The following is a 26,605-nucleotide window of genomic DNA, read 5'->3' as shown; positions in this document are numbered from 1 at the left end:
ACCCCAAAGGGTCCCACCTTCCACACAAATACAGCATACCTGCAGCTGATCAATATGCAGAGCGAGGCACTTGAGGCAACTTTGGAAACGAGGTTTAGGGCAGTGGAGGCGGCTCTAGGTCGGTTGCTCATCCAACGGCGATTCGAAGGAGGTATGTTGTTATTGTCGCTCGTTCAACGTTCGATGACAGGCTGCTCTATTGTGAGGTTGATCACTACTACTCACTCGGCTGTTAGGCCATGGGTCACAAGCGCATGAGGGGCTCATGCGGTTAGGGCCATATATTTATACTACACAGTAATTCTAGGAGATTCCAGTATGTTCTCCGACATACCTATGTGCTGACTAATATATGTTTCCTGATTGGGAAACCACCAGCCCTAACACTCCCCCTCAATCTGGAAACACCTTACTGTGCTCCCCCCTCAATCCTGGCATCTCCTATGCCATCCAATATATTTTTCCTTTTGACCCTGAATACCCCAAATGTTGTGAGAGCCCTATGCTCGTGACAAGAGAGCCAATGCTACCATCTCGCCAGATCCTTCGACCACGACAACAGAGCCGATGCTCCAGTATTCCCACGGATCCTTCCAATTCGGGAACTCTGTCCCTCGTCCGCGACACACGCGTAACGTTCGGCTCGCCATTTGCACACTGTCTTCAGTTGCACCTGGCTCCAAGGGTTCTCTGCACACTATACTAAATGCCAGTATACCCTGCCGCCATGCTTCACCAACTCCGGCAGTGGCGACCCTGCCTAGTTGCGAAGACTTTCGACTTGACCTGCTCGCGGGGTCCTACCCGTATCACGGTACAGTCTCCTACGCGCCTACGGCCTCGGCGACCTTTCGCGGTACACTCTGTTGCCAGATCGGGCCATATACAAACTATCCCCCGCGGCGTGAATAGTAGGTATGCGCTTGTATTGTGAGGTTGATCACTACTACTCACTCGGCTGTTAGGCCATGGGTCACAAGCGCATGAGGGGCTCATGCGGTTGGGGCCATATATTTATACTACACAGTAATTCTAGGAGATTCCAGTATGTTCTCCGACATACCTATGTGCTGACTAATATATGTTTCCTGATTGGGAAACCACCAGCCCTAACATGCTCAAAGTCCCACAGGCGTGTCGCCTGCCACATGCATTTCAGAGTGACCATGTATCGCGATCAAACATTCAGGGTGAGGCTCCACCACGATATACTTGTTTGCCCTGAACCCGGAGATACATGAATACGTATTCGCGATTCGAAGGCTACCGAGCCTCGCGAAATAGTCTAAAAAAGACAAAAAAATCCATAGAGCTCAAGGTAACTGCTAGTAATACAAACTGTCGTAAAAGTCTACTGGAGATAAGAGTTCTCGCTATAGCGCAAGGCTAGCGAAGCACAAATTTCCTAACAGTAATACACACTGGCCGCACAGCGGCACAGACAGAGTCCGGCATCAGCGCCTCGACGACAGCGCATCGTACTCCGCCAGAGAAATCGCGATGCGGCATATAGGGCACGTTCGGCTCGTCGCCAACCAGCGGCGCAGGCAGCGTTCGTGGAACCTACGAAAAGCAAGTCAATCTCCACCGATCAATCAAAGAAATCGGGGACGTACGCATGCTGGCAAGTCGCCCCGAGCACAGCGAGCTCCTCAACCCGGAACTGCGAGAGGCATATCCCACACTTGTCCACGACGACGCCGAGCAGCGAGAATTTGACCTTGACGGTGCCGTTCTTCAGCACCCTGCGTCGTTCCTCCTCGACGCGCCCTACGAACGGGGATGCCGGGCGCGCGTTTGCATTTGCGGGTGGTGCAACGGGCTGCGCGGGCTCTGAAGTGGAAGGTGACGGAGAGCCGGGACCTAGGACATCCGCCACGAGGAGGTAATCCTTCCCAAAGATCAACACACGCGAAGACGAGTACGAAGTATACCACCCACCTCGTAAGTGCGCCCGTCCCCCGCTTCCTCGTTCTGTTCCGCCAGCCGAGACGCGAGCACGTCCAGATCGGTGATGTTGGAGTATTGGCGCAGTTCGACGCGGGGAGACGCGCTCGGAAGAACGACCACATTTTCCGGGCGCGGATGACCTTTTTCTAAGCATGGCGGTCTCAGCGGCACTGGAGCGGACGACGGCGACGACGCTTCGTGCGGAAGTTGGGGTAGCGGACGGCCAGGGTAGTGGCCCGTCGGTGTAGTCGGCGTAGCTGGGGTGACAGGTGAGCCGAGGGTAGCGTTCGCCGACGAGTACGCCGAGGAGACCCGCTCCATAGCGAGCGGCGAGACGGGCGTAAGGCGCAGCTGGGACCGCGATGAAGAGAAAGGACTTGCTTGCGACGATGAGTGAATCGGGAGAGCGCCCTTTAGGCTTTCGGGGGTGGGCGTGGACAATGACGGACGTTGCGTACGCGTCGGGGAGAAGGCACGGCTCATCGCTGAGAACGGTGTCCGTGGGGTGCTGGGTGAAGGAGCAGAGCTTACTTGGCGCTCCGCATCCTCGCACGTCTGCTCAGGCGTCTTCCAAATCACCGAGGGAGACACGAGCGGCGAGTGCGCAGAGGCCTTCTTGGGCGACGATGGAGGTGGCACCCGCCTGGACTTCTTCTCGCCTAGAACGAGAGGCGGAGGCGGAGCCGCGCGCATCGGAGATCTCTGCGGGAGAGAAGGTCGGCCGGGGGACGTAGGAGAGGTCGGTGACGTGGGGGATATGGGTGATCCGAGCTGCTGCGAGCGACGCACCGGGCGGTTCAAAAACGCTAGGGATGGCGGTGGAAGAGGCTTCTCCCTCGGGTACACAAGGGAACGGGGTGTGTTCGGGGAAGGCACATTCGCAGTGCGCTCGTTGGATGGGCGTGAGCCTGACTCGGAACTGGAGTGGTCATCCTCCGCGATCGATGGGTCGACAACCTCCCAGTCATACAGCTCGCTGCGGGGCCGCAGAGGAGTGATTTCGTGATCTCTGCCCTTTGAGAACAGCCGTCGCACGCCGAAACTCTCTCTGCGCTTGAGAGTGGGCACCGACTTGTGCGAGGACAAGACACTACTCAACGACAGCGTGACACTGCTCGCCCACGGGCTCGAGAAGCCCAGAATGGAGGTAGGGCTGCTAGTCATGGGCGATGACGGCGGCGTCGTAATGTCGAAATCGTCAGAAGGCGACCGTCCCGTCGTCTTCCGCGAGTGGGGGCTCCGGTGCATCGAAATCCCGTGGTCGTTGGCATGTTCGTCCTCGCCATCTTGCGGACACACGGATCCGCAGTGCGAGCAGCACCGCAACCGCGTTCGGGGGGACGGTGGCAAGTTCGGCACTGATGGGCGCGGGGTGGCGAGGGCAGATACGGACTCGGAGGCACGCTGGCGCTCGAACTCCCTCACGACTCTCTGGTCTAGTCCCAGTCCCAGCTCCCGATCCGCTTCCCATCCCTGCGAAGAGTCCAGAGATAAAAACTCGATGCTGGACACGTCTGAGCTTGATTCAGAATCAGCGGCGGAGTTCTGCTCGTGCACGGTCGAGGTTGCGAGCTCGGTAGATGGAGAAACTGGCGGGCTGCGATCGGGCGAGGAGACCACGATGCTGGGCGAAGGGAACACAGCTGGGAAGAAGGGAGAGGGTGAGGAGATTGCCTCTTGAAAGGACGGTGGAGGATAGTCTGGTGGAGACTCGAAGACTGGAGCACGGTCAGTAGAGAGGAAATTGACAGGACGAGAGACGTACCATCGAGAAGGCGATCGCGCGAGGGAGACGAAGCGAGAGGCGGTGGCGCAGGTTTGCGCGGACGGGGAGGGTTCGTCTGCAGCCTCCGCGACGAGGACGGCGGGACGGCGGTAGTGAACCGGGGCTCGTCATCGTCTCTGCGCTCGGGCCTGGGCCTGTCGGCTGCTCTCTTCTTTGGTTTGTGAGGACGCGGAGTGTTCTGCGCCGGCACGGACGTCAGAGCGGGCGGGCCACTAGTGAGCTTGTGAGTAACGCAAGTAGCGACGGGAGAAAGATGCGAAGCCGAAGGCGAATGGAGAGTTGGAGAGGGCATTGTGAGTGACGAGGGGGCATGGAGATGGATGATGGTAAAGACAAGCTCACCGTGCTTCTCCACGAGCTCACCGCGATGCTACCAGCCTGCTTTGCACCACCTCTCCCCGGGCCCACACGTGGTGATCACATCCACCCGAGATCTGTTTTGTAGAACAGCCGTGAACTCGAACCTCAGATAACAAGACTGATTCAAGGCGCCTTCAACTCGCCGTCGTCTGGCGACCGGTCGATGAGGGTACGAAGCTGACTTGTACAAAGTTCGCGTCAAGCTCATCTACATCTACCCAACCTCGTCCTTACGCCTCTGGCGTCTCAAAGAACAGATATTCTACAGTTACAGTCCCAGGCGATGTGCCGGGTACAGTATGATCTTCGTTCTTTGCGTTGTTCGTTTGGATTTTCTAGCGGCTGGTTCGATGCTGCACATGGAAGGGGCCTCGTTGATAACGAACACCATCGGGACGGGTACGCAGACAATATTCTCCGTGGCCAGTTCATTGATCTCCTTCCAGACCACAGCTAGACGAAAATCGCCGCGCAGCTGAGGCCCACTACGCCCAGTAGAAGCGGAACGTGTGGATTCTCACTCGACAACGACGGGAACGCGACGTCGGCTCACGCTGATCCTGAGTCTCTCGCCATCGCCGCTCTCACTCGCCGCCGACATCAAAGCTTCCACTGCGGTTCTCAGCGACTTCACGATTAGTCACAGTCGCGGTTACACTCTCAACCGCAACCTGGTCCTAGTCCTAGCACTCTCCTTGTACTCGGTCACGGTCGTGCAGACTCATCTGAAGGGTCCCGCAAAGGGATGCGAGCCGGCTCTCGAGCGCGCAGTACAAAGTTGCTGTCGCGATCTGTCGTCGCGCTGTCGGTCTCGAGCACTGCGAGCACCATCCGCACTTCGTTCGAACTGCGCGCGATCGTGTGCAGCAGTTGATTGACCCTCTGCAGGGTGATGGAGTACTGTATTGCGGGGCGCGAGGACGAGCGCGGAAGGAGAATATATGCGAAGTGAACATGGTGAGTGCGAGTCGCAACTGGCGCGAACTGGACGGCCTGCGGGAGAACGTGAGGGCGGCGAATACTTTGTACTGGTGTCCTTCCGAAGTATATCACGGACAGCATACTCCTTTACTTCCTCTACTGCGCATTGTCTACCCAGCCGATTCTGCCCTAGTCCGTGAATATTACTGAGGTGAAAAACGCATGAAGATATGTCGCGACTGCGGCGCCGCATACTCCTTTAATTCCTCTACTGCGTATTGTCTACACAGCCGGTTCTGCCCTAGTCCGTGAAATTACAGCGCGCCGAGGTGAAAAACGCATGAAGATATGTCGTCACTGCGGCACACCCGTAAATCTCGAAATAATCCAATGTTTCGTCGCGCTTCTATTACAACACTGTCGACAGAACGCCAAATGAGTGCGTAGAGAATAATGATCGTGCAAACGATGACAGCAGGTTCCAAGTACAAGGTCTAAAATCGTCATCATACCTCTACGGCAGCGAGAGGAAAAGCTCGAGCAATCTCGGGAAGTTGGGCGTGCCAACGCCCGTAACCGGGTCCCAGCCTGGCTCAGCATAGAACCCAACAGTGCCGCAGCCCGGATTCGTGCCAGTCGTAATGTCATTGAACGCTTCCATGCCACGGGACGTGTAGATCTGCGTGAGGGAGAAACACGTCGCTTCGGTGAGCTATCGACGGAATGGAGGAGTCGGGCGTACCGTAGGGTTGATGAAGCCCATCGGGCCCTTTCCGTCAGCGAGGCGGGCATCGTTAACGGCGGAGAGGATGGCGGCTGAGACCGGGGAAGAGCACGACGTTCCGTAGACCAACCAGTATTCACCCTGGAGGGCGATGACATAGTTTGCGCTGCAGGTAAGCATCAGGGTGAGCCTTCACGTCTCAACCCAGTAGTGAGGGAGCATACCCGTTCGCAGCGATGTCGGGGAATGCACGCGACGTGCCGGTCGAGTTCCAGATGTCAGCGGGGTACGGTGGGGGATAGTTCGCGAGGTATGACTCGACTGCTGTCTTCTGGTACGACGGCATGGCGAACACGTTTGACCATCCTCCGCTGGAGTAGATCACTTGCTCGCACGCGCTTTCAGGCTCGAGAACCTATCCGATTGACCTGGGTAGTGAATTAGAGTTCTGCAGCGCGAAAAGACGACGTACCGTGGAATTTGGGTTGACCTGAGTAGCACCGACGCTCGTAATGTACGGGCAGGTCGAGGGGAACGTCGGATTGAACATTGGTGCACCCACGGCCTGGGTACCGTCAGGGTATAGGCAGACATTGTTGTATCCCGCGACACCGTAGTCACCAGATGAATACAGGATTGTCATTCCCATAAGACCGAGCTGTAGAGAGTTCAATTTTTCCAAATTGTACAACAGCATATTCACGGACCTTCGCATACTCAGTGCACTGGCGCTCCATGTAGAAGGGCGTCAAATCGGCTTCATCATATGAGTACGAAGTAGACATGACGTAGGCGGGCGTGACAATGCCACAAGATTCGGGACCTGGGAATACACGTCATCGAAGGCCCCGGCGAGAACTGCAATCGACATCTTTACCTTCGTAACCGCCGCCGTAGGGATCAGGATAAATGCCGTCTTGTGTGGGATCATCACCACCCTCAAATGTGCAGTAAGACGCATCAAGAGCGTCGACCAGGTTATTGAACGAAGCGCCTGTGTACTCAGACCATAAATCGGACATCTAAATAACTGAAAAGACGAGCTAATAACCTTCGACCATGTCTCCCGTTTGATAGAGCGTAACGGTCTGCTCGGGGCCAACCAGCGACATCGAGTACTGAATATCCAGATTTGATTCTCCGTTGTAGTTGAACCCAGTATACTCAGTTTGAACGTAACCTTCGAAGACACGTCAACAAAGGCGAGTTTAGCTAAGGTGAACATAACTTGCCTCCGTCAATAGACACCATGTCCGGTCTCTCGCCAACCTGACTAGGCGAAAAATTGCCGAAGAACATGTCCAGATCTGTCGCAGTATAAGCTTGAGGCGTATACTCAACTAGTGGATGGTCAGTGCAACAACTGAGCAACCGAGCTGTTACACCTACCGATCGCGATCGAATTTTTGTCTGCGGCCTCAGGAGTATACTCGAACTCATACAAGGCGCGCAAGCAAACCGGCGTGATCTGCTCGTCGCACTCTTCAAGCTCTGTCAATATTTGCTATTGGTGATTCAGCTTCAGCAACGCGGGAAAATACAATAAAGGGGATGAAAATAAAACTCACCTGGATCGTACCCGTAGTTTTAGGGAAACTCGCGCCGAAACCGGGCTGGCCAATGCTCTTAGCCGTTTCGGGCCCGCGTTTCTCAAAACGGTGGGTCTCGCGCTTATGCTTGATGTCGAAGTGAAACGTCGGAGTGATGAGCTCGACGTGCTTGGAGACATGCTCTGGCAGATGGTACCTCTCGGCGCACGCGACATGCTCGCGCCCGCTCTCCTCCTCGCCGAATCGGTAGATATAGTACTCCGTTCCGAGGAGCGCCTCAGCCTCTGCGATGGTTACATCAGCCTGGATCCACGAGCCACCCTTGATGAGCCTGATTCGTTCTGCGTCAAGTCCGCTTTCCACCAGCCATGCACGAACGGTGTCGGTGGTCTCCTTGGACGGGCGGAAGGTGTCTGCGACTTGCTTCGCACTCCAGTGCTTGCCGAAATTGGGGGACTCGGGGTGCGAGACGTCTAGTAAATGCGCCTCGAGATTGTCAAGATTAGACTGGGAGAGGCCGATGCGGAGTGGGAGGACGATGGAAGGTTCTGCGCGGCGAACAGGGTGCCAGCCTGCAGGGACGTTCCGGCGGGACTCGTGGATGACGCGAGGAGAGACGGAAGCAGATACCAGGAGAGCAGAGAGTCCGAGGGCTACAAGGGCGAAGAGACGAGTGGTGGGTAACATTTCTCGTACGATGACACCTAGTGAGAGCTCGAACTCACAAGCAGTGTATGAAGCCGTTGTATTTATGCTCCGAGGCACTGTCGCTGTCTCTGACGAGCTTCTTGTTCTTAATAAACCGATGTCGTCCTGACCGCATGGACCAGTCAATTGAGGCTTTGGGACGTGAGAGGATTAGGCACGTACTTACACAACCTGCCTGGAAGGTCGAGAAACACGCGTTCAAAACGGTTTCCAGCCATCTGTCGCAGTGAGATTTCCGATCCGATAGAGCTCGATGATAAGGCGGTAAAAAGGTTGTTCTGCGGCGGATACCCGCCGGCATACATCCGAACGGGACAGCTGATCTCTTAAGGACAACGATGCCCTTCAATAGAATTTCGACCTGCCAGTACGCGGGTCCGCATACGCCTGGTATAGATCTCGCTGTGTAGTTGGTCGTGCCACAATCTGTAGAGTCTCCTCATCAGAAATACCCAGTGGGACAAGTTCGGAGATGGAACGGAAGTAGACCACGTATTTACCTCAGTACAATACTACGCACACCAAATTCGTCCCCTTCAAATCAATCCGGGAGCGTAGGACCATCAATGTAGGTTCCGACTGCCTCAACATCCACAATCTGACATGTGAAGCACGCGACAACACCTGACAAAATACGCTGTGTGAGTGGGTCAGTACTATGCAAGTAGTATATCTAAACATGACGGTGTGAACGATGAGTACGTCGGATCTGTCAGCAGCAGCAAGCCAGACATATGAGATGGCCTCCAGTACGGAACACGGCTAAAAGACGAGATGTACACAGCCCGCAGATGGGCACTGGTCATGTCCCGAACGACGTACAGTTGAACAGGGCCGTGCACCGGTTTAGGAAACTACCGCAGGGATCACTTGTATGAACTGCGAGGAATAAGGCTGAAATTTCGTTCATTCGGCTCCCCTTGTGCAGTAGTCAGCTGTAGCACCAGTATCCTTGAATGCATGATACCTAGGTAAGAGTCGGTCTGAATCAGCTCTGTGGGATGGTTGCGACTGGTAGACGCCGGTAGACTGGAAAGCCCAACACGGATGTGCTTAGCCGCTGTTGGACCCGTGCACCTTTGATAAAGTTTCTCCCCAGAGGCATGGTCGCGATCGCCTTGCTACGCGGTCCTACACAGTGATCGTCTTACTACGTGGTCCTACATGGCACTCTGTGCGTGGGCAGTTCTACCGAGAACTACGTAGAAGAGACGGTTCTACAGGAAGAAAATCACCTTTGCAGATGTAAACCATGTTCTGCGGTTCAAAACTCTGCCTCACTAGAATGTCCATTGGCAAGTACAGCTGAAGAGCTGTGATATAATAACGGGAAGGAGAGGCATCTCGTCTCCAATGGCGATGCGACTGAAGTTTCTGCTCTCACTTTGCTGCACACTGATGGATTAGTCTATTTAGAAACCTCCCCCGCGGAAAAATAAACCCACCTTCCCCCGGAACCGCTGAAGAGAAAAATGCGAAGGAAATACCATCAAAGAAACGTCAATTGGCGCCAACAACGGCGCCAACCATTGACACCGAGTACCGCGCGATGGCGAGCCTGAAGACAGAAGTGGCATGCAGACCGCTGAGATATCGTACGTCGAATATATTATTGCCAGGAACGTACACTCGCCTATTGATTCGAACTGTCTTCTCGCAGGGGAGATCCCAAGGACAGTCGACGTCACGGAGAGGGTATTTCGCGACACTCCGTTCTTCAACTACGTCTTCTTCCCGTCACCCGTGTGTGCATTCTGCAGTTCATGTCCATACCGAACGCCGACGCATTGTACTTGTTCCGTTAAGGACGCCAGAGATCCCCGCGTCTGCAAACTCGGTGCGAGGTTAGTTACCACTATCCAGAACGCCAACTATGTGAGCCAGAAGGAGGCAATCACTGTCGACGGAGGGGACGGTTTCGTCACATTGTGAGCATCAGCTGCACTTACTTCGTTTCGACCAAGCCTGAGGTATTTCTCCGTGCTTGCACAGTGTTTCCCCCCGCAACGGATTGTCACCATGGCGTAAAATATTCCAACGCATGATGCAGACTCTAGCCTTCGTCTTCATCTTTTTGATCACCAAGTTGACCAGCACTGAGGAGCAGCGTCAGGTAAGAGATCTCTGTCGCCCATCCCGTTAGTGTTTGTCGTATTGCTTGGTGCTAAAGGTATTATTCCCTGGTCAGCGAATGAAAGAGACACGTCAGAGGAATAACGCTTTGAGGGGCAGTGTCATCGGAGGCCAGCTTGACGACGTCTTCCTGATAGACATACTCGCCGTTTCTCCGGACAAGCAGAGCCTGGGGTATGGCTGCATGCTGTTGGAAGCGGTCACAAGCCAGTGCACTGTTATCTGTAGATGCTTTTACGAGTACTCACCCGAAGGACAAAGGCGGATGCGCAATGCCGACGCTCATACTTGTACACCAGACCTCAGACCAGGCCGTTCTATGAGAAGTTTGGGTTTGCAGTCGTCGCAGCGTACTCACTAGGGGATAAAAACCCGACGTGGACCAGTCCTCCTGTACAACGGGTCATTGTGCGCGCTGTCTTGATTGAAATGTTTTTGAAAGATTGCTGATTGGAATTGTCAGATGGTGCGTGAACCCACGTTATTGAAGGATGCACGAGGGGAGGAGGTGCAGCCTAAGCGACTCAATAACTAATGCTAGTGGAGGTTGGATCAGGATTGGTGACTACGACGATGCCAATTAAGTTGCAGTACGTCAGTACTAGTATGACATACTCCTACAGTTAAGTATGAACATATTCATGCGTACCAGAACCTCAATACTGTCGAACACGACAAATTGGAAGAAGCAGTTCAAGATGTTAACGGGCATAGTTGAGGAGGGAAGAAATCTGCGTGAATTAAACCACCAGTGATTAGAGTCCTTGCAAGTGTCCTCAAAAGTTCGCTTCAAGAGTTGAAAATTAGGACGTATATTAGACGGCGCGAGAACCGCAACTGATGCGGGAGTCGCATTTGGGTAATGGCATCACGCTGCGGAGGAAATAATGATCATCACACTTGGAATACATCGTGCAACTCATAGCACGCAAATGCGCTACACTTGAACGTCGGCGCCGAGTCATAAGAAGAGCGCCCACAAAGCAGGGGTCGCTGAGCGCCGAGCGTCCGCGCGCCACCGCTGCGCTCTATGCGGTCGAGGACGTTGCGGATGTCGGGGTCAGGTTCAACCGGCGAAACCGACACGACAGCGCCAATCATGGCCAGTGCTTATGGACGATGGAAAAGTGACCACGCACAGCGGCCAAAGATTGCCACTCACTGGGAACTCCATTGACAGGTACCGTCGGAGTCGAAGAGCTATGATATAAGAAGTGGAAGAAGTAAGACCGATGTGTAGCAGGGTGGGCGCATACACATCCAGTAAATCGACAATGGCCAGGACAGAAGTGGTATGCATACCGCTATTGAGATTCCAAGACAGTCGACATCACAGAGAGGGCATTTCCAGATAATCCGTTATTCAACTACGCCTTCCAGCCGCCACCCGTGCGAGCCTTGTCCACTCAACGTCCATACTGAATGCCAACGCATCGTACTTTTTCCGTTACAGGATGCCAGAGATCCCTGCGTCGGCAAACTCAGTGCGAGGTTAGTTACTACCATCCAGCCCACCTCAAGCATTCGTGTATGGACAGAACTTGCGAATATAACATTACGAAGGACCAGACATTGGAATCCTGACGGTGCGTTTTCTGGCCATGTGTCCTTACCAAACGATCGCACACCTTTGTTATCAAGGTTTTGAGGCGTCATGTCCGTACAAGAAAATTGGGCTTGTCTTTTCCTGGGCCGCATTTCGTCGTGCGCGGTGAGTACGAAGTGCTTAGGCTGCCGGGTTAGTTCATGAACATTACGGTTGGACAAAAGTCCTGAAACCTTAGGATCAGAGAAACATATCGGAGGGGAAATGAGACGTCATGTCAGAATAAATCCGAGGGAGAGAAAGATCATCGTACTGTCCGTCGTCATCAGGTTCCCAGCCTGGGATGTAAGGTGTGCGTATTCAACAAAGCTGCAAGAATCTCGATAGCATCGTAAAACAACCAATCCGCGAGTACTGTCGTCTATTCAAAGCCAAGTGTCAAAGGCAGTTACACAGACAGTACATCCGGGACTGTGCGACTTGATGGCGTCGGCGGATTCTAGAGAAGCGAGATGACCCAAAAGTGACATGCAACAGCAAGCTGGCCGGAATGCAACATCGACGGTATTTTAGTACTTGTGTGATCTCAAGAAGACCCTCTTACCTTCGGATCACACTAGTTATGCAGCAGTCTGTATGCATGGCCGCGCCCGGGGTCAGTGACGGTAAGAGAAATGAAAGGAATCTTAACCTGGGAGACTTATCGCCATAAATCGCCGCAAATTACACAAATTAAAGTTATCCCGCCGGCGGAATGTCATTCTGCACTCACCGTCCTCGTCGACCGTCCTCTCATCGTCAACGTCGCTCCCATCACCGTTATTGTCGCACCGCCCCCAACGTCGTCCTTGTTTTGACGTGCGAAGGTAAACTCTTACAACCACTTTTCGTTCCACCCAAGTCCGGACTGCGTCGTCAGACCATACTCGGCGCGACGCACAGCTAGCGACGGTCTCTGCAGCGGCCACCACTTACCACTCATATCATCCTTTTGGGGCGGACGCGACACTCACGGCCGCGATGGCCTCGACATGGCCCACGGTACGACCCTCGTCTCCTCCCGACGATTCCCGCCGACAGAGCGCAGCCTCGCTATCCGCTTCGTCTTATTTGACTGCACCTCAGACATCACCTAGCTCTAGGTCTTCTTCTCGCTCTTCTGACACTCACACCATCAGTCCTGCTGACCCTATCGCTACTCTGCATGCGCTTGCGGTCGGAAAACCCCCAGCTCAGGAGTTGCACATCGTCAGCGTGACCGAGGGCGCCGTTTCGCTCGAACCCGCGGAAGTTGCGTTACGGAAGGTCGGTTCGCGGACGCACCATCCTTCAGAGAGCACCGACTCCACGATTGGTCCCCCACCTCCATCTCCCCCGTCGAGCGTCGACCATGACCACGACAATGCCGGTCCGGTTCCGATCCTGCTACCTCAAAAAGCTGAGCCTTTGAGCCGGCCCGTCACATTCGACGAAGCCATCCAGCAGGGCACTTCCCCTCGCGGCTTTTATCGCGTCTCTTCCTCCTCGTCTTCTCAGGGTGTTCGCTCCGTGCAGAGTGCCGAGGTGCCTCGCACCGGGCCAGCCGCACAGACGTCGCCCGATGGATATCTTCAAGCGTCTACCGCGCAACTCAGACCGTCGAGACGGAATACCACAGGGTCGAGCATGCCGCTATCCTCACCGCCGCTACGGTCGAAGACGATGCACGCGCACACACCGTCTTATGCGCTAGATGACACCGACATCGAAGGAGCTCTCGCTTCAGACATTCAGCAGCAGGCGGAGCAGATCCGGCGGGAGCGGTTGACGAAGCGGGCGAAGGCCCAGCAAGAGGCGGAGAAAGCGAAGGCTCAGCAGGAGGCGGAGCGCGCTCTCACTCGGACGATGTCAATGCGCGGGGGAGATCGACCGTTAGTGGGCAATCTCATCGGCGAGGACCACGTGAATTATGTGCTTATGTACAACATGCTGACAGGAATCCGGATAGCGGTAGGTGCGAGTTGAGCCTCCACATACCTATCTCATCGTCGTGCAGGTGTCTCGATGTCAAGCCAAAATCAGACGGCCGTTGACACCTGAAGATTACACCGCAAAACATAAATTCTCATTTGATATGTGCGTGTATTCGAGCGTTAGCCCAATGGTCGTCTGACCTGTGTGCAGCGTCGGGAACGAGTTGACACCGTCGGCGAAGTACGACTTCAAATTCAAGGATTATGCGCCATGGGTGTTTCGGGAGCTGCGGGAGGATGTCTTCCAGCTGGACCCGGCAGACTACCTGCTGTCACTCACAGCAAAGTACATCCTGTCTGAGCTGGGCTCGCCTGGCAAGTCCGGCTCGTTCTTCTACTTCTCACGCGACTACCGGTTCATCATCAAGACGATACACCACAACGAGCACAAGTTCCTGCGCAGTATCCTCCCGCAGTACTACGAGCATGTGAAGAACAACCCGCACACGCTACTGTCCCGCTTCTACGGTCTCCATCGTGTGAAGCTCCCTCGAGGTCGGAAGATCCATTTCGTCATCATGAACAATCTCTTCCCTGCACATCGTGATATTCACGAGACGTACGACCTCAAGGGTTCCACGGTGGGTCGCGAATATCCTGAGGACAAAGCACGGGAGAATCCTCGCGCGACGCTGAAGGACCTGAACTGGATCAAAAGAGGGAAGGTGCTGGAACTCGGCCCGGAGAAGCGTGCACTTATCACTGAGCAGCTCCGGCGCGATTCGGAGCTGCTCAAGCAGCTGCATGTCATGGACTACAGTCTACTCGTTGGCATCCATAACATGCGTCGTGGCAATCGCGATAATGTTCGCAGCAATATGCTCAAGGTGTTCTCTGTAGGTATTCACTCTTTTATTAATTCAGCTAGTGTATGAAACTTTTTTTTTCAGCCGGAGATGCCGCTCATCCGGCGCAAGCCAACACAGAGTAAGGGCGCGTTGTCGCCAGAGGCGATCGCGCTCCGGCGCATCATGCGACAATCCGATCCCAAGCAGCTGGGCTCGGACACGCTGAATCTACCAGAACAGGACACGGGCGAACGCGCACAATTCATCTTCTATCAGGATGAGGGTGGATTACGCGCCACGGACGAGACAAACGATGATATGGACCAGCTTTATTACCTCGGCGTCATCGACATCCTTACGCCGTACTCAGCCCTAAAGAAATTGGAGCACTTTTGGAAAGGTCTGTCGGCAGACCGGGTCAGTATTTTTTTTGCAAACGATTAGACCAATACCGACAAATTTTTTGTACGTTTGCAGCACAAGATTAGCCCTGTCCCTCCCGTCGAGTATGGGGACCGCTTCTTCTCATTCATGAAGGCGATCATGCGCGGCGGGGAAGGCGGTGGTCGATTCAAGTCCGAATAAGGACATCCTCGTCTCGTCCGGTTGTTCCCAATCTTCTTTATCCTCGTAGGTGTACAGGCTAGGTTCGGACTAAGGTGCATCTCAACTGTGTATTTGACTCCACTATACCCGCATTCTACCATCTTTCGTGACTGTTCTGACGCCATCGTTTGTTCTTTCCCTGTTTGTGGTACTACCACTCCACGTTACACGATCCTCTAATCGTCCAAGCACGCAGCTTCGCACACTCATTTGTCTACCTTCTTTCAGGATCTCATTTGGCATGGACAATTTCATCATCTCCACCTCCATCTCGATCGCATGCACGTTCTTGCTCGTAATAATTTAGAGAAGAGTATACAATGTACTACATGTGCTGATACTTCTGCAAGCGTGAATACATACGCCGACGCTCGTAACGTCGTCTCACTCTGACTCCTCGTGTCGCTCGTCTCGCTGCGCCGCCTTCTTCCTCGCCGCTGTTTGCTAGGTCAGTAACAGGTCTTGCCCCCATGCAGAATCTGTCACTCACTTCGGCGAGTGGCCCGCTTCTTCGCTGCAGCCTTCTTGCCCTCTACTCTCTTCTCGAACTCCTGGTCTTCCTCGCCCTGTCGCTTATGGTCTTCGAGGATTTGCTCGAATTCGTTGAGCTCTGCGTCTGGTTTGTTAGATGACTTATTGGAACGGGCCTACAATATTCGGTCAGCCTTTGAGGGTTTCTATCTCATACGGACGAACCTTGGTGAGAATCTCTTGGAATCGACTATAGACCGCTTCCTCATGAAGCTTGTCGCGGTAGAATTGCAGCCCTTCTATGAGCTTTTTGACTGACCGCTCTGATTTGAAGGGTAATAGCGAAAGGCAGAAAGCAATATCTCGCCATTGTCGTGGATCTTCGGAGAGGTGGAAACGTTGGCAGAGCTTCTCTACGATATTTTCCGCTTGTTTCTCCTGCGGGAAAGGTATAAAAATTAAAAATATATATTGCTGTCAGAAAGAAGCGTACCTTTTCAATGAAGGAGAAAATGTATCGCATAGTACTTTGAAAGACAGGCTCTTCCACAGCATGTGCACCGACAGACAAGTGGCTGATAACTGAAAATCCTAGATCAGAACCAGTATGTCGATAGGCAGCGGTTCGTTCTCGTACCATCTGGCAAGTTGTTATAAATCGCATTCTCCTTGGTCGATAGGTCTTTGAAGAAAAGTTTAGCGAGGTCCGCTATCCGCTCGTCCTCATCTTCAAGACACTTCGCCATTTCACCGAGCTGGCCTTTAACTTTGATCATGCCGTTGAGAATCAGATGCGTCAGCACCATGAGCGTGTTCTTCTTGACGATCAGATCACCGTCGGACAGGCCTTTGTATAATTCGTTACTATTCTCGTCGATAATGCTGTTGAACGACACGGCAACGTCTCCAAGGGCGATGACAATATTACTGCGGATATTGGCGTCCTTGGAGGTCTCAAGGATCTTGAAAAGTAACTGGTGATGCTGGTCACAAAAGCGCGAGCTGACGCAGAGGAACTTGCTGAACGCTAGAGTCGCTGCTGCTCGAAGGGTGCGGTTCTGATCGGGAGGCTCGTCATTCTTATTTGACCGAGAAAGTGGATGATAACTAACCTTGAACTTATGCGGGCTTCCGCAAATATGTACCAACATTGGCCCGTATATTGACAAGAGGGATTCTGATCCATAGAGCAACTCGGTTTCACGAATGGCCGCTATCCGCTCGCCAATCTCGTCCTCCACATTACCAGCGACTTGGTCAAGCTCTTCACGTTCCTTGGATGCCCGCGTGGAACTTCTGCGACCAGCCGCCTGTTTTTCAGCTAGCCAACATAAGCCAAGTGAGTTGAGCCAACATAACAATCCAACGACGGTGATCACCTGCTTCATTCTCGTGCTTCTGTCTCTTCCATTCCCGTTCGACGAGCTCAAGGTAAACGATATGCTTGATAGCGACATGCCCAACTACGAAGAGCAGCTGACTGAGAGCGAAGGCATCTCCAGTATCCTTTTCTTCTTCCAGTTGATCGTGATCGCCGGTATTGTCAGGGTCGACTTCTGCGCCATCCTCCTCCATTGTATCCGGGTCTCGTAGTGGCGGCGTCTTCGCACGATTCTGCTGGCCAAAAGCTCGCTTTGTCAGGTCCTTAATGAGACTATCACAAAAGATATCCGGGCGTTCGCCTAGAGCGTAGACTGTATTGATAGCCTGTTCCGCAAGGCCAAACCACTCTTTCGAACGACAGGGATGTTCAACAGCATCTTGCAGCTTTCGGAAGAGCGGATTCTCCATATCCAGCCTTAACGATTTGTCCATGAGCGACCCTGCAGCAAACATGAGGGAATCATACGATACAGTCGACGTAGTCAGCTCACCTTTGACCTTCTTCGCGCTACCGTTCAGCCGCTGCAAGGCGACGCAAGTGTATCTTGCCAACGTCAAATCTGCCTAGTATATCTCGGTCAAGCGATTTGGGACCGTCCGCGGATAAGATCCTTACCTTGCCTTTACTACCCAAACCCACCTTGACCAGCGTCTCAACATGATCAGCGACGACACTTCGCTTAGCGAGAGCAAGCATGCCAAGAATGATAGCGGCTCCTCGTCTCTGAGGTCCTGGTAGTAGTCTCTCCGAGCCTGCAGATCTTCTTCAGTGACGCGACTTTCTATTATCGCGGATAGAAAACGTACTGTAAACTTGCCACAGCTTCGCAACAACGTCGGAATGTATTTGACTATCGTCCATCATCGTGCGCATCATCTCTTCCAAGCTCGTCAGGTCTGCGAGTGTTGCATCGTACGTCAGTCTGTAAAGTAGTACGAAATCAGAGATCGCCCTACAGTCTAGTCGATAAGGTCCTGGGCTCACTCTATCATATTTTTGGCAATACGATTTACTTGCTGTTTTGGCTCCATGTCGGGGAGAGGATCGAAGTATAGACTCCTGTAGCATTCTAGGAGACGTGAGCGGACTCCCTTGAGCTCCTTGCCGTCTTCCGAAGTCGCACTGTTGTCCTTGGCCCAAATTAAATGCAGCATCTTCTGAATGCCCGCCTGAAAACTCGATGTCATTTGTCACGCTACGTCAAACCCATAACCTGCAAACTGACCTGTGCCCCATCAAATTGGTATTCATACGTCACACGGAAAAACTCAATGGCTTCCAAGACCTCGAGCTTATTCGTGGATGCAAGCAATCGCTCCGCATTCTCCATGCCCTCTTCCACTTGACGAATAAAGTTAAGACCCTCCGCATAGTACTTCTTGCGAAGGCGTAGATGGAGAAGCTGGTTACTCTCGAGGGCGGCAAGTGCCACTTGTTCGTTCGTCAGTGCAGCCATGTCGAGTTCGGATTTTCTTGACCTCTTGCTTTTCTTCGACTTGGGTTTGGGTTTTGGTGTTCGTGAGTTGTCTTCCTCATTGTCCTCTTCCATCTTGACGTCCTGACTTTCCTCTTCGTCCTCATCTACGTCCATACCATCGGACCTATCTTTCTCCTTCTGCCGTCTACGATAGCTCCAGGTGAGTAAAATGGGGCAAATCATTATGATGGGGTACAATGAGAACTAACCGCTTGCTCGACCGCTCCTTCGGAGGGGATTCATCATCGTCATCACTCTGTTCGTCTTCATCGTCATTGGCTTTCTCGGTCTCATCTTCCTCTTCCTCGCCCTCCTCCTCACCTTCATCACGTTCGACGGCTTTCCCGACCACACCCTCGACTTCGTCAAGCTTCTCAGTGGCTTCCTTGTAACGCCCCTCCCATTCCTGGAGACTAAGAAGACCACCGTGCATGAGCCCGTATGGATGCGTGACGATGAGCTTGACCAAGAGCATAACTGCGCCCTTGCGTACACTCGCGGCCTTGTCCTCGAGTGAGTCCACGGCGGCGCGGGTGATCGCGAGCCGCTGCTTGGGAAACTTGACTGGCAGATCGCAGAGGCGGGCGAGCACTGCGAGCACCTTGGTGCGGACGTAGGAGGAGAGGTCGAGCGTGCGCTCTAGCAGCAGCTCGTACAGCCCGTTCAGCTGCTTCTGGACTTGGTGCGTATCCGTTGTCAGGTCCGATGAGAGCGCGAGTTCGCGGATGAGGCTGCCGATGACTTCCACAATCGCCATTCGCATGGGATACGACTGTAGAACAAAGTGAACTTGCGTACGGATGAACGGCAACGCCCACGTACCTCTGAATCTAGGTGTCCGAGCAGCAGACTGATCTGCTTGAGCACAGATCGTGGAGTCAGTTCGGCAAGTCGAATGAGGAACCGCGAAAATGCGCGCGGGCCTTTAGAGTCCTGTGCATTGAAGCTCTTTCCAGCAATTTCTCGCAGGATCTCATCCCCAAGCTGCGCATGGTCGAATTCCTTCGCCAGTACCGTCAAACACTCCGCCATTGGCTCCGACAGATGCTCGTAGTACTGCAGCGACTGCATTATACTGATCTGGGCTGCCAACGCGTGGCCGTGGTGTTTGACCGCGAGACAGATCACCTTATAAACACCTAGCCGGATCGGCTGCACCTTCATGTATTGCTCGCTTTCAGTAATATGATACACGGGTCGTGTAATGCATCTAGGAGAGTGCGTCATGGTCAATGATGGAGGCAGAGAGTGCATGACGTACTGGATGAAGGTATCCCGTTCCGCAGTGGTCAACCAAATCTTCTGCGTCTTTAGTCGTAGCACCTTGCTGATAAGAGCGAGCGTGGCTGGTATCTGGTCCACCCACGTCCATTCCGCTGCACTCTTCTTCGCCGCCGTCCTCGTAGTAGCTGCCTTTCCGCCTCGTCCTCTCCTTGCCTTTAGGGCTGGCGCTGCAGGAGCGGCGTCCTCCTCACCAGAAGCTTTCACTTTCTCCGCCGCAGTGACAAACCAGTTAAGCAGAAAGGCGTACATCTCGAGCGGTGCTTTGTGTGCAGCCACAGTTCGCTGGTCCTCGTGCTCCACATCACGTAGCGTTCCTTCTACCTGCGCCTGGAAGGCGGACGAGATCGAGTCTAGTATCTTGTTCATGAGGGCGCCCTGTAGCGACTCCGCATGCTTGAGCAGGCTGCGATAAGCGTCGAAAACAGCGGGGTCTGTGATCGCTTCCGACGACTCGGCGAGAGCTTCAACCGCCCTTTCAAGAACGTGGGCGACGCCTCGCGGATCCATAGAGGGTATGTCGTGTTCGTTCCGGATTTCATAGTTGCTCAGGTCTTGCTGCGCTTGAAGTTCTTCTTGTAGATCAAAAGTGTCCATGACGAGGACAGTTAGTAAGGAACCTCCGATATGACGATTAAAGCTGTACGATAGGACAATCTGTTATAAAATTGTAAGATCTATGCTTCGTAATCAGTAAACGTTGTAGGCGAGCCGGACGGATGACTAGGAGCACCACCTTGATGGGTGGCCTACAAGGACGACAAATAAAATGATCATAATCCGTAACTCACCTCAAGAAGTTCAGTATAAACAGTCAATTACAGCTGCAGGATTTAAGCCTAGGACGCTGAGAGATGCGGGTTGCAGGAGACTAGGAACGCGTTCAACGTTGACGACGCGTGGGTCACATGAGGTCACATGCCCTCGACACGTACCGTCACTCTGTGACCACGGCCAACTACTCAAGGGGCCGTTGTAAGTTGGTTGTAAGTTTGTCTTTCTTAACCGCCCTCACGTGGACAACCTACCTGCTCGAAATCCTGTTCACTCAGTTTTTTCTCCAAGACGGCTAGTATAGTTTTGTAAGTTGTTGTGCTTAAGTCCTTACAAATATACACTAATCGGTGGCGGACAGCGATTATGGCCACCGTTACAGCCCGAAAACTACCACCAGAACTATGTGATATTATCATCGACAATCTGTGGGGCGATATTTCTGCTCTTGCTGCTTGTGGTCGCACCTGCCGTTCTTGGCTTCCCAGGGCCCGTCGCCATCTCTTCGACGACATCTACGTCCACGGCCACAATATTCAGAGATTTATGGATCTCATAAGGGACAATCCGTCTATCCTCCTCTTGGTCAGATCTCTCACTATGGGTGATCATTTCACTGAGTGGAAGCTGTTGGTGGCGGCGCTATATGCGGTCTTCGTGCACCCCAATCGAGTCAAGATTGTCTGTCTGAAACAGTGGAAGATTCTCGTCGAGGTCAAGGACGCCAAAATTCTGCATTATTTATGGCCATCTGTCCAAATTCTCTCCTTTGTCGACTGCGTATTCGAGATTTCCGTCTTCATGCGGATTTTATGCGCTTGTCCCCAGCTTTCCGCCGTCAATGTTCGAAAAACTAAGATCATCGGAGATTCAGCTCCGCCATCCTTCGCTCCCCCCAAAAGCCTGCGTCTTACGACACTAGACCTCAAGATCGAAGAACCCGTCCCTTACGTTCTGACGTGCTTCCTGACACAACCTTTTGATCTCCAGGTCCACTGGTTGAAGAGTAATTGGTCGAACGTGTCTGCAGAGAAACTCCGAACCGTCCTGAGCCGTGCTGGGACGTCCCTACGACATCTTTCAATCGATGTGTCTGTGGACAACACCCACGAAGCGTCTTCTCATGGCACTTTGGACCTTTCAGTCAACCCGAATCTGGTCTCGCTGCATGTCGAGCAATTTGTCCAGACCACTAGCTTCCGTGTCGCGCGAAGTATACTCGCCGAGGTTCGGAAAATGCACACCCATTTCCGGGAGGTATACTTCAGCGTTGAAGGCTGTGTTAACAGTCTGCAACTGCCGTACTCGCGCCTCGACAAGCAACTAGCCCGCATCGCTGGCTTAATAGAAAGGCGCACGGCGTTGCTAGTCACCTTCATTATTATTAATCCCGAAGACCTCGTCAAATCCCAGGAGTTAGGAGACTTAATCGAGAGTAGTCTGCCAAAGTTGCAAGCTACGCGAGGTCGCCTCAGAATTTTGGCTGTTGATTCTGGGACAGACGTCTGTGGCCGTGCAGTGGTGCTAAAGACGCATTTTGACGGCGATCCGAATGGAAATACTGAGTTCGATGGAAGAGGAGATGGCTTTGGCTCAGGACTGCGTCTCAAAGCTCCTCCTGGCTTTTTCGATTTTGCCGTCAGAATCTGACATCCAAACTACAGTTGTCGGCCCGGGAACCTGTTTCGGGCGTAGAATGATGATCGCCCCACTGGTATTTTCTTCATATTTCATACTGTATTCTCTGGACACGTCTGTATGCACCCGCTCTCCTGCTCTTACAGCCTGCTACTGAGTGCACATTGTATACGCGCACATGCCAATAGACTAACGGTGAGCAAATCTACATCTGGCGTCTCTCCTGCGCTCGCGAGCGTCCCGGGAATTTATCCAGTCTTGTTACGTCCTTCCGTTCAGTTATCCGCAACTCATGTACTGAAGAGTTTCCCGAATGCGTGTAGATGTGCGTAAACGCGGTAGGACTTTAAAATGGTGTAATTCCTGACCCTAGCTGAGCTGGGGGGCTGACGTTGTCCATGTTGCCCCAGCCCTATGCTCCTCCAAAAAAAAAAAAAAAAGAGTTTCCCGAATGAGTGAGCTGCTCCGTACTTAGGCTGTACTTAGGCTATGCGATGCACGCGCAAGCGCAAGCGTTGCTGTGCATTTACTAGTACTGGCATGATTCGCAATCAACGTCGGTATCTCTCAAGCTGTGGAACACAATTTGGGACAGGTAGCGAGCCTAGTTGAGAAACATGCCACGGCGAGGGGGAGCGTCGGAGAAAACTTGGGACGTATGGTAAGTGTATAGTCGTTGAATGACGCTTTGATTACACTCGTCATAGAAAAATAGAAGGGCCCTCTCATTCATGTCATTGCAGCGAATACAAACGATAGAAATCATACACGCGCCAGGAAGTTACACCAGTCGCGGTTCCACGATAAATAGCACGAAAAGCCATTCCTACGCTGACTTGTCTTCAACCGCTCCATGCTCGCCACCTTCCCTGTCCTGCAGTTTTGAAAACACGGCGCTGAACGAGCCCCCTGCACGTCTTCTCGAGCGATACGCATCTCGAGTGGAGGAGCTAGGAACCCGCTTCCGGTCTTCGTTCGTGAACGACGCGAGCTGCCGCAGCGGAGAGGGCGGCGACGCACGAGTACGTTGGCGCTGCACCGTCACGGAACCGAGTGAGGGGCGCAGAGGCCCATCAGACTCCTTCAAAACGGAAGTTGGTGCAAGCCACCTCAAGTTTTTGGCATCCGACGCCTGTGGCGCGCGCGAGACCGCTGGTGGAAGTAGGCTGCGTCCTTCAACTTCGACCTCTTCATTCTCGTCATCTTCTTCGTCGATGCTCACATCCAACAGTGAGCCGAGTGGCGGCGCACGCGCAAGACTGGAGCGCCTGTTTGGCTTGATCTTGGCTGGACTGGGACAATCCCACTCCGTAGAATAGCGCTTTAGCGAGCTCGGTGAATTGGCCACACGAGAGGATGAGAGGGATGATCCAGAAGATGGACGAGGAGGAACGTCTTCTTTAAAAACACGGCGGCGTGCAATAGTCTGGCTCGCCGAAGTCGATGAGTGCGACGACATCGTGCAGACAGTTGAAGATGGTAGTGGTCGGTTGGCTCGTGGAGAGGCGCCGGTTGGTGAAATGGGAGACCGTCTTATATACTTCAGAGGAGCAACATGCACGTGTGAAGTGGCATTGTTCGTCGGCCGGCCGAGGTTTGTGCGCAAAGCCTAAAGCGCCAATACAAATGTGGATGAAGTGACTCACACATGAGATACCGACATTTTAAGTTCGTCGGCTTCGTCGCACCGGCTTGTTTGAAACTGCAACCACATTCCGAGTCCATTTCGAACTTGAAAGATCACGAGCTTTGGTTTATGATACATTCACTGTGTTTTCGCCGTTCTAGTAGGGGGTCTGCTACGAATAGGCTACGCCAGATAGAATACATAGTTTGATGGGTAGCCGAAGTCGCAATGTGAAGATAGGCGGAGTAGGGCAGATAGCGAACATAGCTGTGACCCCCACTGCTATGTCATAAATCTTGATGTGAAAGATGTGTGCTAGCCCACATAGCTTATGCATCGCATTTGGTGCACGATCTCACTTATCTACGACCATCTGCTACGTGAGCTATACTACATCACTGTGCTCCTTTCTATACAGGCTTTCTGGTGTACCTTGCACCAGCTACATTGGCTATTCCACGTAGCGATTTCAAGCTTGACGTACATATAACTAGTGCTAAGTTCAGGCCTCCATCGGCCCAAGCGCATCATCGTGTCCAAGGTCAAGTTCACCTGGCGTACACTACGTGCTGGTTCCGCGCCCTTCCATCCACAGATTCACTGGCCCGTTGACCGCTGTCTAAACATATTTCTGGCGTGCCGTCGCCGTCACCTTAAGAGCGAGGAGTGCTGCGTTGCCTTCTATCTCCATGACATGGTCTCTGCATGCTCTTGGTCTCTCGGGTCATGGCTGAACATGCGATGTGCTCTACAATTCTTGTGTTTGTCCAAAGTTGGGATGCTCCATTGACACCTCTCGTGACAGGTATGTGAGAAACAGACTGCGTCGCAAACCCCATCGGAAGATCGACATGCAAAGTCTATTCTGTTGCAGGTGTGATTAGGTATGCAGTAGGGGATGTGAGCGCATCAGGAGTATCTACTATTAGTATATAATGGAATAGACGGGTGTTGTTGATGGTAGCCATGGAGCATCGCCAATATAGCTGAAGTTTGATATTTCTTGTAGCCTAGGAAGTGTATGCTGTAGCTTCTAGACTGCTAGTGACTACGTGCTGCGCGGCATAGCCAACGTATCACCTTGTTCACTACAGGGGATCGCACAGTGAAAGATACACTTGAAGCTTGGTAACCCAGCTTGGGGGTTGATATGCAGAACTATGCAGCGTAGCCCAGGTCCTAGTTATACCACGTATCCATGGGGGTATCTTGCACCCAGACATAAGGGCAAAAACGCAGTGATTTCACGGGGTTACAAAATTCGTTCATTTTAAGTGTTTAAACGCTTCCGCTCTGTGCTATGCCACAGTATGAGAACAGATTACATGGCACTAAACGACTGGGAAGCGCGTTATAACTGTGGAGGCTTCTCGATACTTCTTTGACACCTTCGGCAACGTGGCAACGCGTGGCACGTGAACGTGACGCGACGCGTCGCGTCAGTGGCTCCGACGGCACGGTGCGCTGCGGAAGCAAGTGCATACGAGTGGGGTGCAGTTTCAAAACCAAGAACCATCTGTGTGCCGCGTATGGCGACTCAGAGAGGCAAAAACAGGTACATTACATCTGCAGGAAGTAGGCACCAAGAAATATCTCCTCGAGGCTCGAACCACTCACCCTGCTAGATCCCGCTCCGGCTTGAACTCGTACATCGGCCAGTCACACAAGATCGTCTATTTCACAAACCTCGGCAGGCGGCGGTAGAGTGCGGGCGGGAGCGGGAACAGGACGGACGTCTGCGAGCGGTACGCCTGGTAGTTCGCCCACGCGGAGCTCGCAGCGAGCCTCGCGACGGGCGTGATGGAGCTGTCATCTTCAGTGTTACTTTCAACCGTCCTGCGCGTCACCGAGCTGTAGTCTTCCTCGGACCCTGGCAGAGGGTGCGAGAGCAGGTAGAACTTGCGCGCTTGCGGCTTCTCCGCAGTTGGGAGGCCAGAAGCGAAGAGGAGCAAGCTGGGTGGAGGGGAGGAGTTAACGGTAAGTGGTAAGAACGTCAGATCAATGAAACGTACGACATGGTGAAAAGCGGGGACACGACCGCACCATACTGTGCAGCCTTGGTAGATGGGCGGAGGCTGCCGTGCAGATTAGGAGTGACGCAGATGAGTCAGATTCCCCACCAGCAGAGCATCCTGACACGTTTACAGATAAGATTCGTCCAGTAATTATAAAAGAAATTTGACACTCACTCGCCAAAATATGACGGATGGCGTGACCACTTCCATAGGCCGACCTACTTGTCACGTAGAATATCAGAATGGTACGAAACATTACGCAAGTACGACATACATTGATCGGTTTGTCCTTCGGACATGAACTACAAGTTGCGCGAGCAAAGAATGAGCAGTCGATAGACACGCATTGGGGAAGTGCGACACTGACCTTACGCATGTCTGCAGAAGTCTCAAAACTCCAACCAATCCACATCAGGAAAAGTCAAATCTGCTTAGCCTCCTTATCTGCCTTAATAAGGAGAAATAAGACAATCCTTCTTCTTATTCCTTCTTATTCTTCCTTATTTTCCTTATAAAGAGGAAAAAGAACAAATAAGGAGAAATAAGCAATAATAAGGTGGGAGATCGCCTTATTTTTCCTTAAATAAGGCAATAAGGAGGTTAAGCAGATTTGACTTTTCCTGATGCAGAAGAAAATGACACCAAGAATGTCGGTCGCCTTGCTCCATGCTGCGTATGATGAAAAATATGTATATGAAGAATAAAAAAGGCCAGAATTGGCGAGAAAATTAAGAGACAGTCGCGCTCATCGCCAACGACGTGACGAGCGCCACCCGACGTGCGGTGTGCGCACAGCGCTCGGACGATGCCGAATAGGCGCCGATATTCTATTTGCCGAGACACGCCAAATGCCA

The 26,605-nt window shown here is 52.9% G+C and overlaps 10 protein-coding genes across 10 annotated transcripts; 3 read left to right on the top strand and 7 right to left on the bottom strand.

Annotated features, from left to right (window-relative positions):
• Positions 1–500: 500 nt before the first annotated feature.
• Positions 501–650, bottom strand: SCP_1404030 (hypothetical protein; the record flags this gene model as incomplete). The annotated part of the gene is made up of 1 exon (XM_027764107.1): positions 501–650. The coding sequence occupies one exon, from the start codon at positions 648–650 to the stop codon at positions 501–503; it is 150 nt and encodes a 49-aa protein (XP_027619908.1).
• An 804-nt stretch (positions 651–1,454) lies between these two features.
• SCP_1404020 (hypothetical protein) lies at positions 1,455–4,028 on the bottom strand (the record flags this gene model as incomplete). The annotated part of the gene is made up of 4 exons (XM_027764106.1): positions 1,455–1,563; positions 1,617–1,891; positions 1,942–3,668; positions 3,716–4,028. 4 exons carry the CDS (start codon positions 4,026–4,028, stop codon positions 1,455–1,457), a joined length of 2,424 nt encoding a protein of 807 aa, XP_027619907.1.
• A 1,503-nt stretch (positions 4,029–5,531) lies between these two features.
• SCP_1404010 (Tripeptidyl-peptidase SED1) lies at positions 5,532–8,300 on the bottom strand (the record flags this gene model as incomplete). The annotated part of the gene is made up of 12 exons (XM_027764105.1): positions 5,532–5,696; positions 5,760–5,907; positions 5,966–6,156; positions 6,214–6,399; positions 6,449–6,564; positions 6,619–6,735; positions 6,793–6,921; positions 6,974–7,081; positions 7,131–7,245; positions 7,310–7,944; positions 8,017–8,104; positions 8,166–8,300. 12 exons carry the CDS (start codon positions 8,298–8,300, stop codon positions 5,532–5,534), a joined length of 2,133 nt encoding a protein of 710 aa, XP_027619906.1.
• Positions 8,301–9,548: 1,248 nt separating this feature from the next.
• SCP_1404000 (predicted protein) lies at positions 9,549–10,493 on the top strand (the record flags this gene model as incomplete). Its single annotated transcript, XM_027764104.1, has 5 exons — positions 9,549–9,594; positions 9,660–9,742; positions 9,806–9,927; positions 9,992–10,112; positions 10,188–10,493. 5 exons carry the CDS (start codon positions 9,549–9,551, stop codon positions 10,491–10,493), a joined length of 678 nt encoding a protein of 225 aa, XP_027619905.1.
• Positions 10,494–11,026: 533 nt separating this feature from the next.
• On the bottom strand, positions 11,027–11,233 carry SCP_1403990 (hypothetical protein; the record flags this gene model as incomplete). The annotated part of the gene is made up of 1 exon (XM_027764103.1): positions 11,027–11,233. The coding sequence occupies one exon, from the start codon at positions 11,231–11,233 to the stop codon at positions 11,027–11,029; it is 207 nt and encodes a 68-aa protein (XP_027619904.1).
• A 1,465-nt stretch (positions 11,234–12,698) lies between these two features.
• On the top strand, positions 12,699–15,063 carry SCP_1403980 (Phosphatidylinositol 4-phosphate 5-kinase its3; the record flags this gene model as incomplete). Its single annotated transcript, XM_027764102.1, has 5 exons — positions 12,699–13,667; positions 13,714–13,793; positions 13,842–14,526; positions 14,581–14,895; positions 14,956–15,063. 5 exons carry the CDS (start codon positions 12,699–12,701, stop codon positions 15,061–15,063), a joined length of 2,157 nt encoding a protein of 718 aa, XP_027619903.1.
• A 405-nt stretch (positions 15,064–15,468) lies between these two features.
• Positions 15,469–20,294, bottom strand: SCP_1403970 (Condensin complex subunit 1; the record flags this gene model as incomplete). Its single annotated transcript, XM_027764101.1, has 15 exons — positions 15,469–15,521; positions 15,575–15,731; positions 15,781–15,993; positions 16,049–16,137; positions 16,193–16,613; positions 16,668–16,876; positions 16,935–17,378; positions 17,430–17,502; positions 17,555–17,691; positions 17,746–17,861; positions 17,924–18,108; positions 18,165–18,561; positions 18,626–19,188; positions 19,239–19,626; positions 19,678–20,294. 15 exons carry the CDS (start codon positions 20,292–20,294, stop codon positions 15,469–15,471), a joined length of 4,062 nt encoding a protein of 1,353 aa, XP_027619902.1.
• A 543-nt stretch (positions 20,295–20,837) lies between these two features.
• Positions 20,838–22,121, top strand: SCP_1403960 (hypothetical protein; the record flags this gene model as incomplete). Its single annotated transcript, XM_027764100.1, has 1 exon — positions 20,838–22,121. The coding sequence occupies one exon, from the start codon at positions 20,838–20,840 to the stop codon at positions 22,119–22,121; it is 1,284 nt and encodes a 427-aa protein (XP_027619901.1).
• An 814-nt stretch (positions 22,122–22,935) lies between these two features.
• Positions 22,936–23,568, bottom strand: SCP_1403950 (hypothetical protein; the record flags this gene model as incomplete). The annotated part of the gene is made up of 1 exon (XM_027764099.1): positions 22,936–23,568. The coding sequence occupies one exon, from the start codon at positions 23,566–23,568 to the stop codon at positions 22,936–22,938; it is 633 nt and encodes a 210-aa protein (XP_027619900.1).
• A 1,841-nt stretch (positions 23,569–25,409) lies between these two features.
• Positions 25,410–26,127, bottom strand: SCP_1403940 (hypothetical protein; the record flags this gene model as incomplete). The annotated part of the gene is made up of 6 exons (XM_027764098.1): positions 25,410–25,689; positions 25,749–25,811; positions 25,857–25,868; positions 25,926–25,969; positions 26,026–26,040; positions 26,119–26,127. The coding sequence occupies 6 exons, from the start codon at positions 26,125–26,127 to the stop codon at positions 25,410–25,412; spliced, it is 423 nt and encodes a 140-aa protein (XP_027619899.1).
• Positions 26,128–26,605: the final 478 nt, after the last annotated feature.

The sequence above is a fragment of the Sparassis crispa genome (genome assembly GCF_003851025.1).
Source record: "Sparassis crispa DNA, contig_000013F, whole genome shotgun sequence".
NCBI classification, from domain to species: domain Eukaryota; kingdom Fungi; phylum Basidiomycota; class Agaricomycetes; order Polyporales; family Sparassidaceae; genus Sparassis; species Sparassis crispa.
This window is presented reverse-complemented; position numbering and strand designations above follow the sequence as displayed.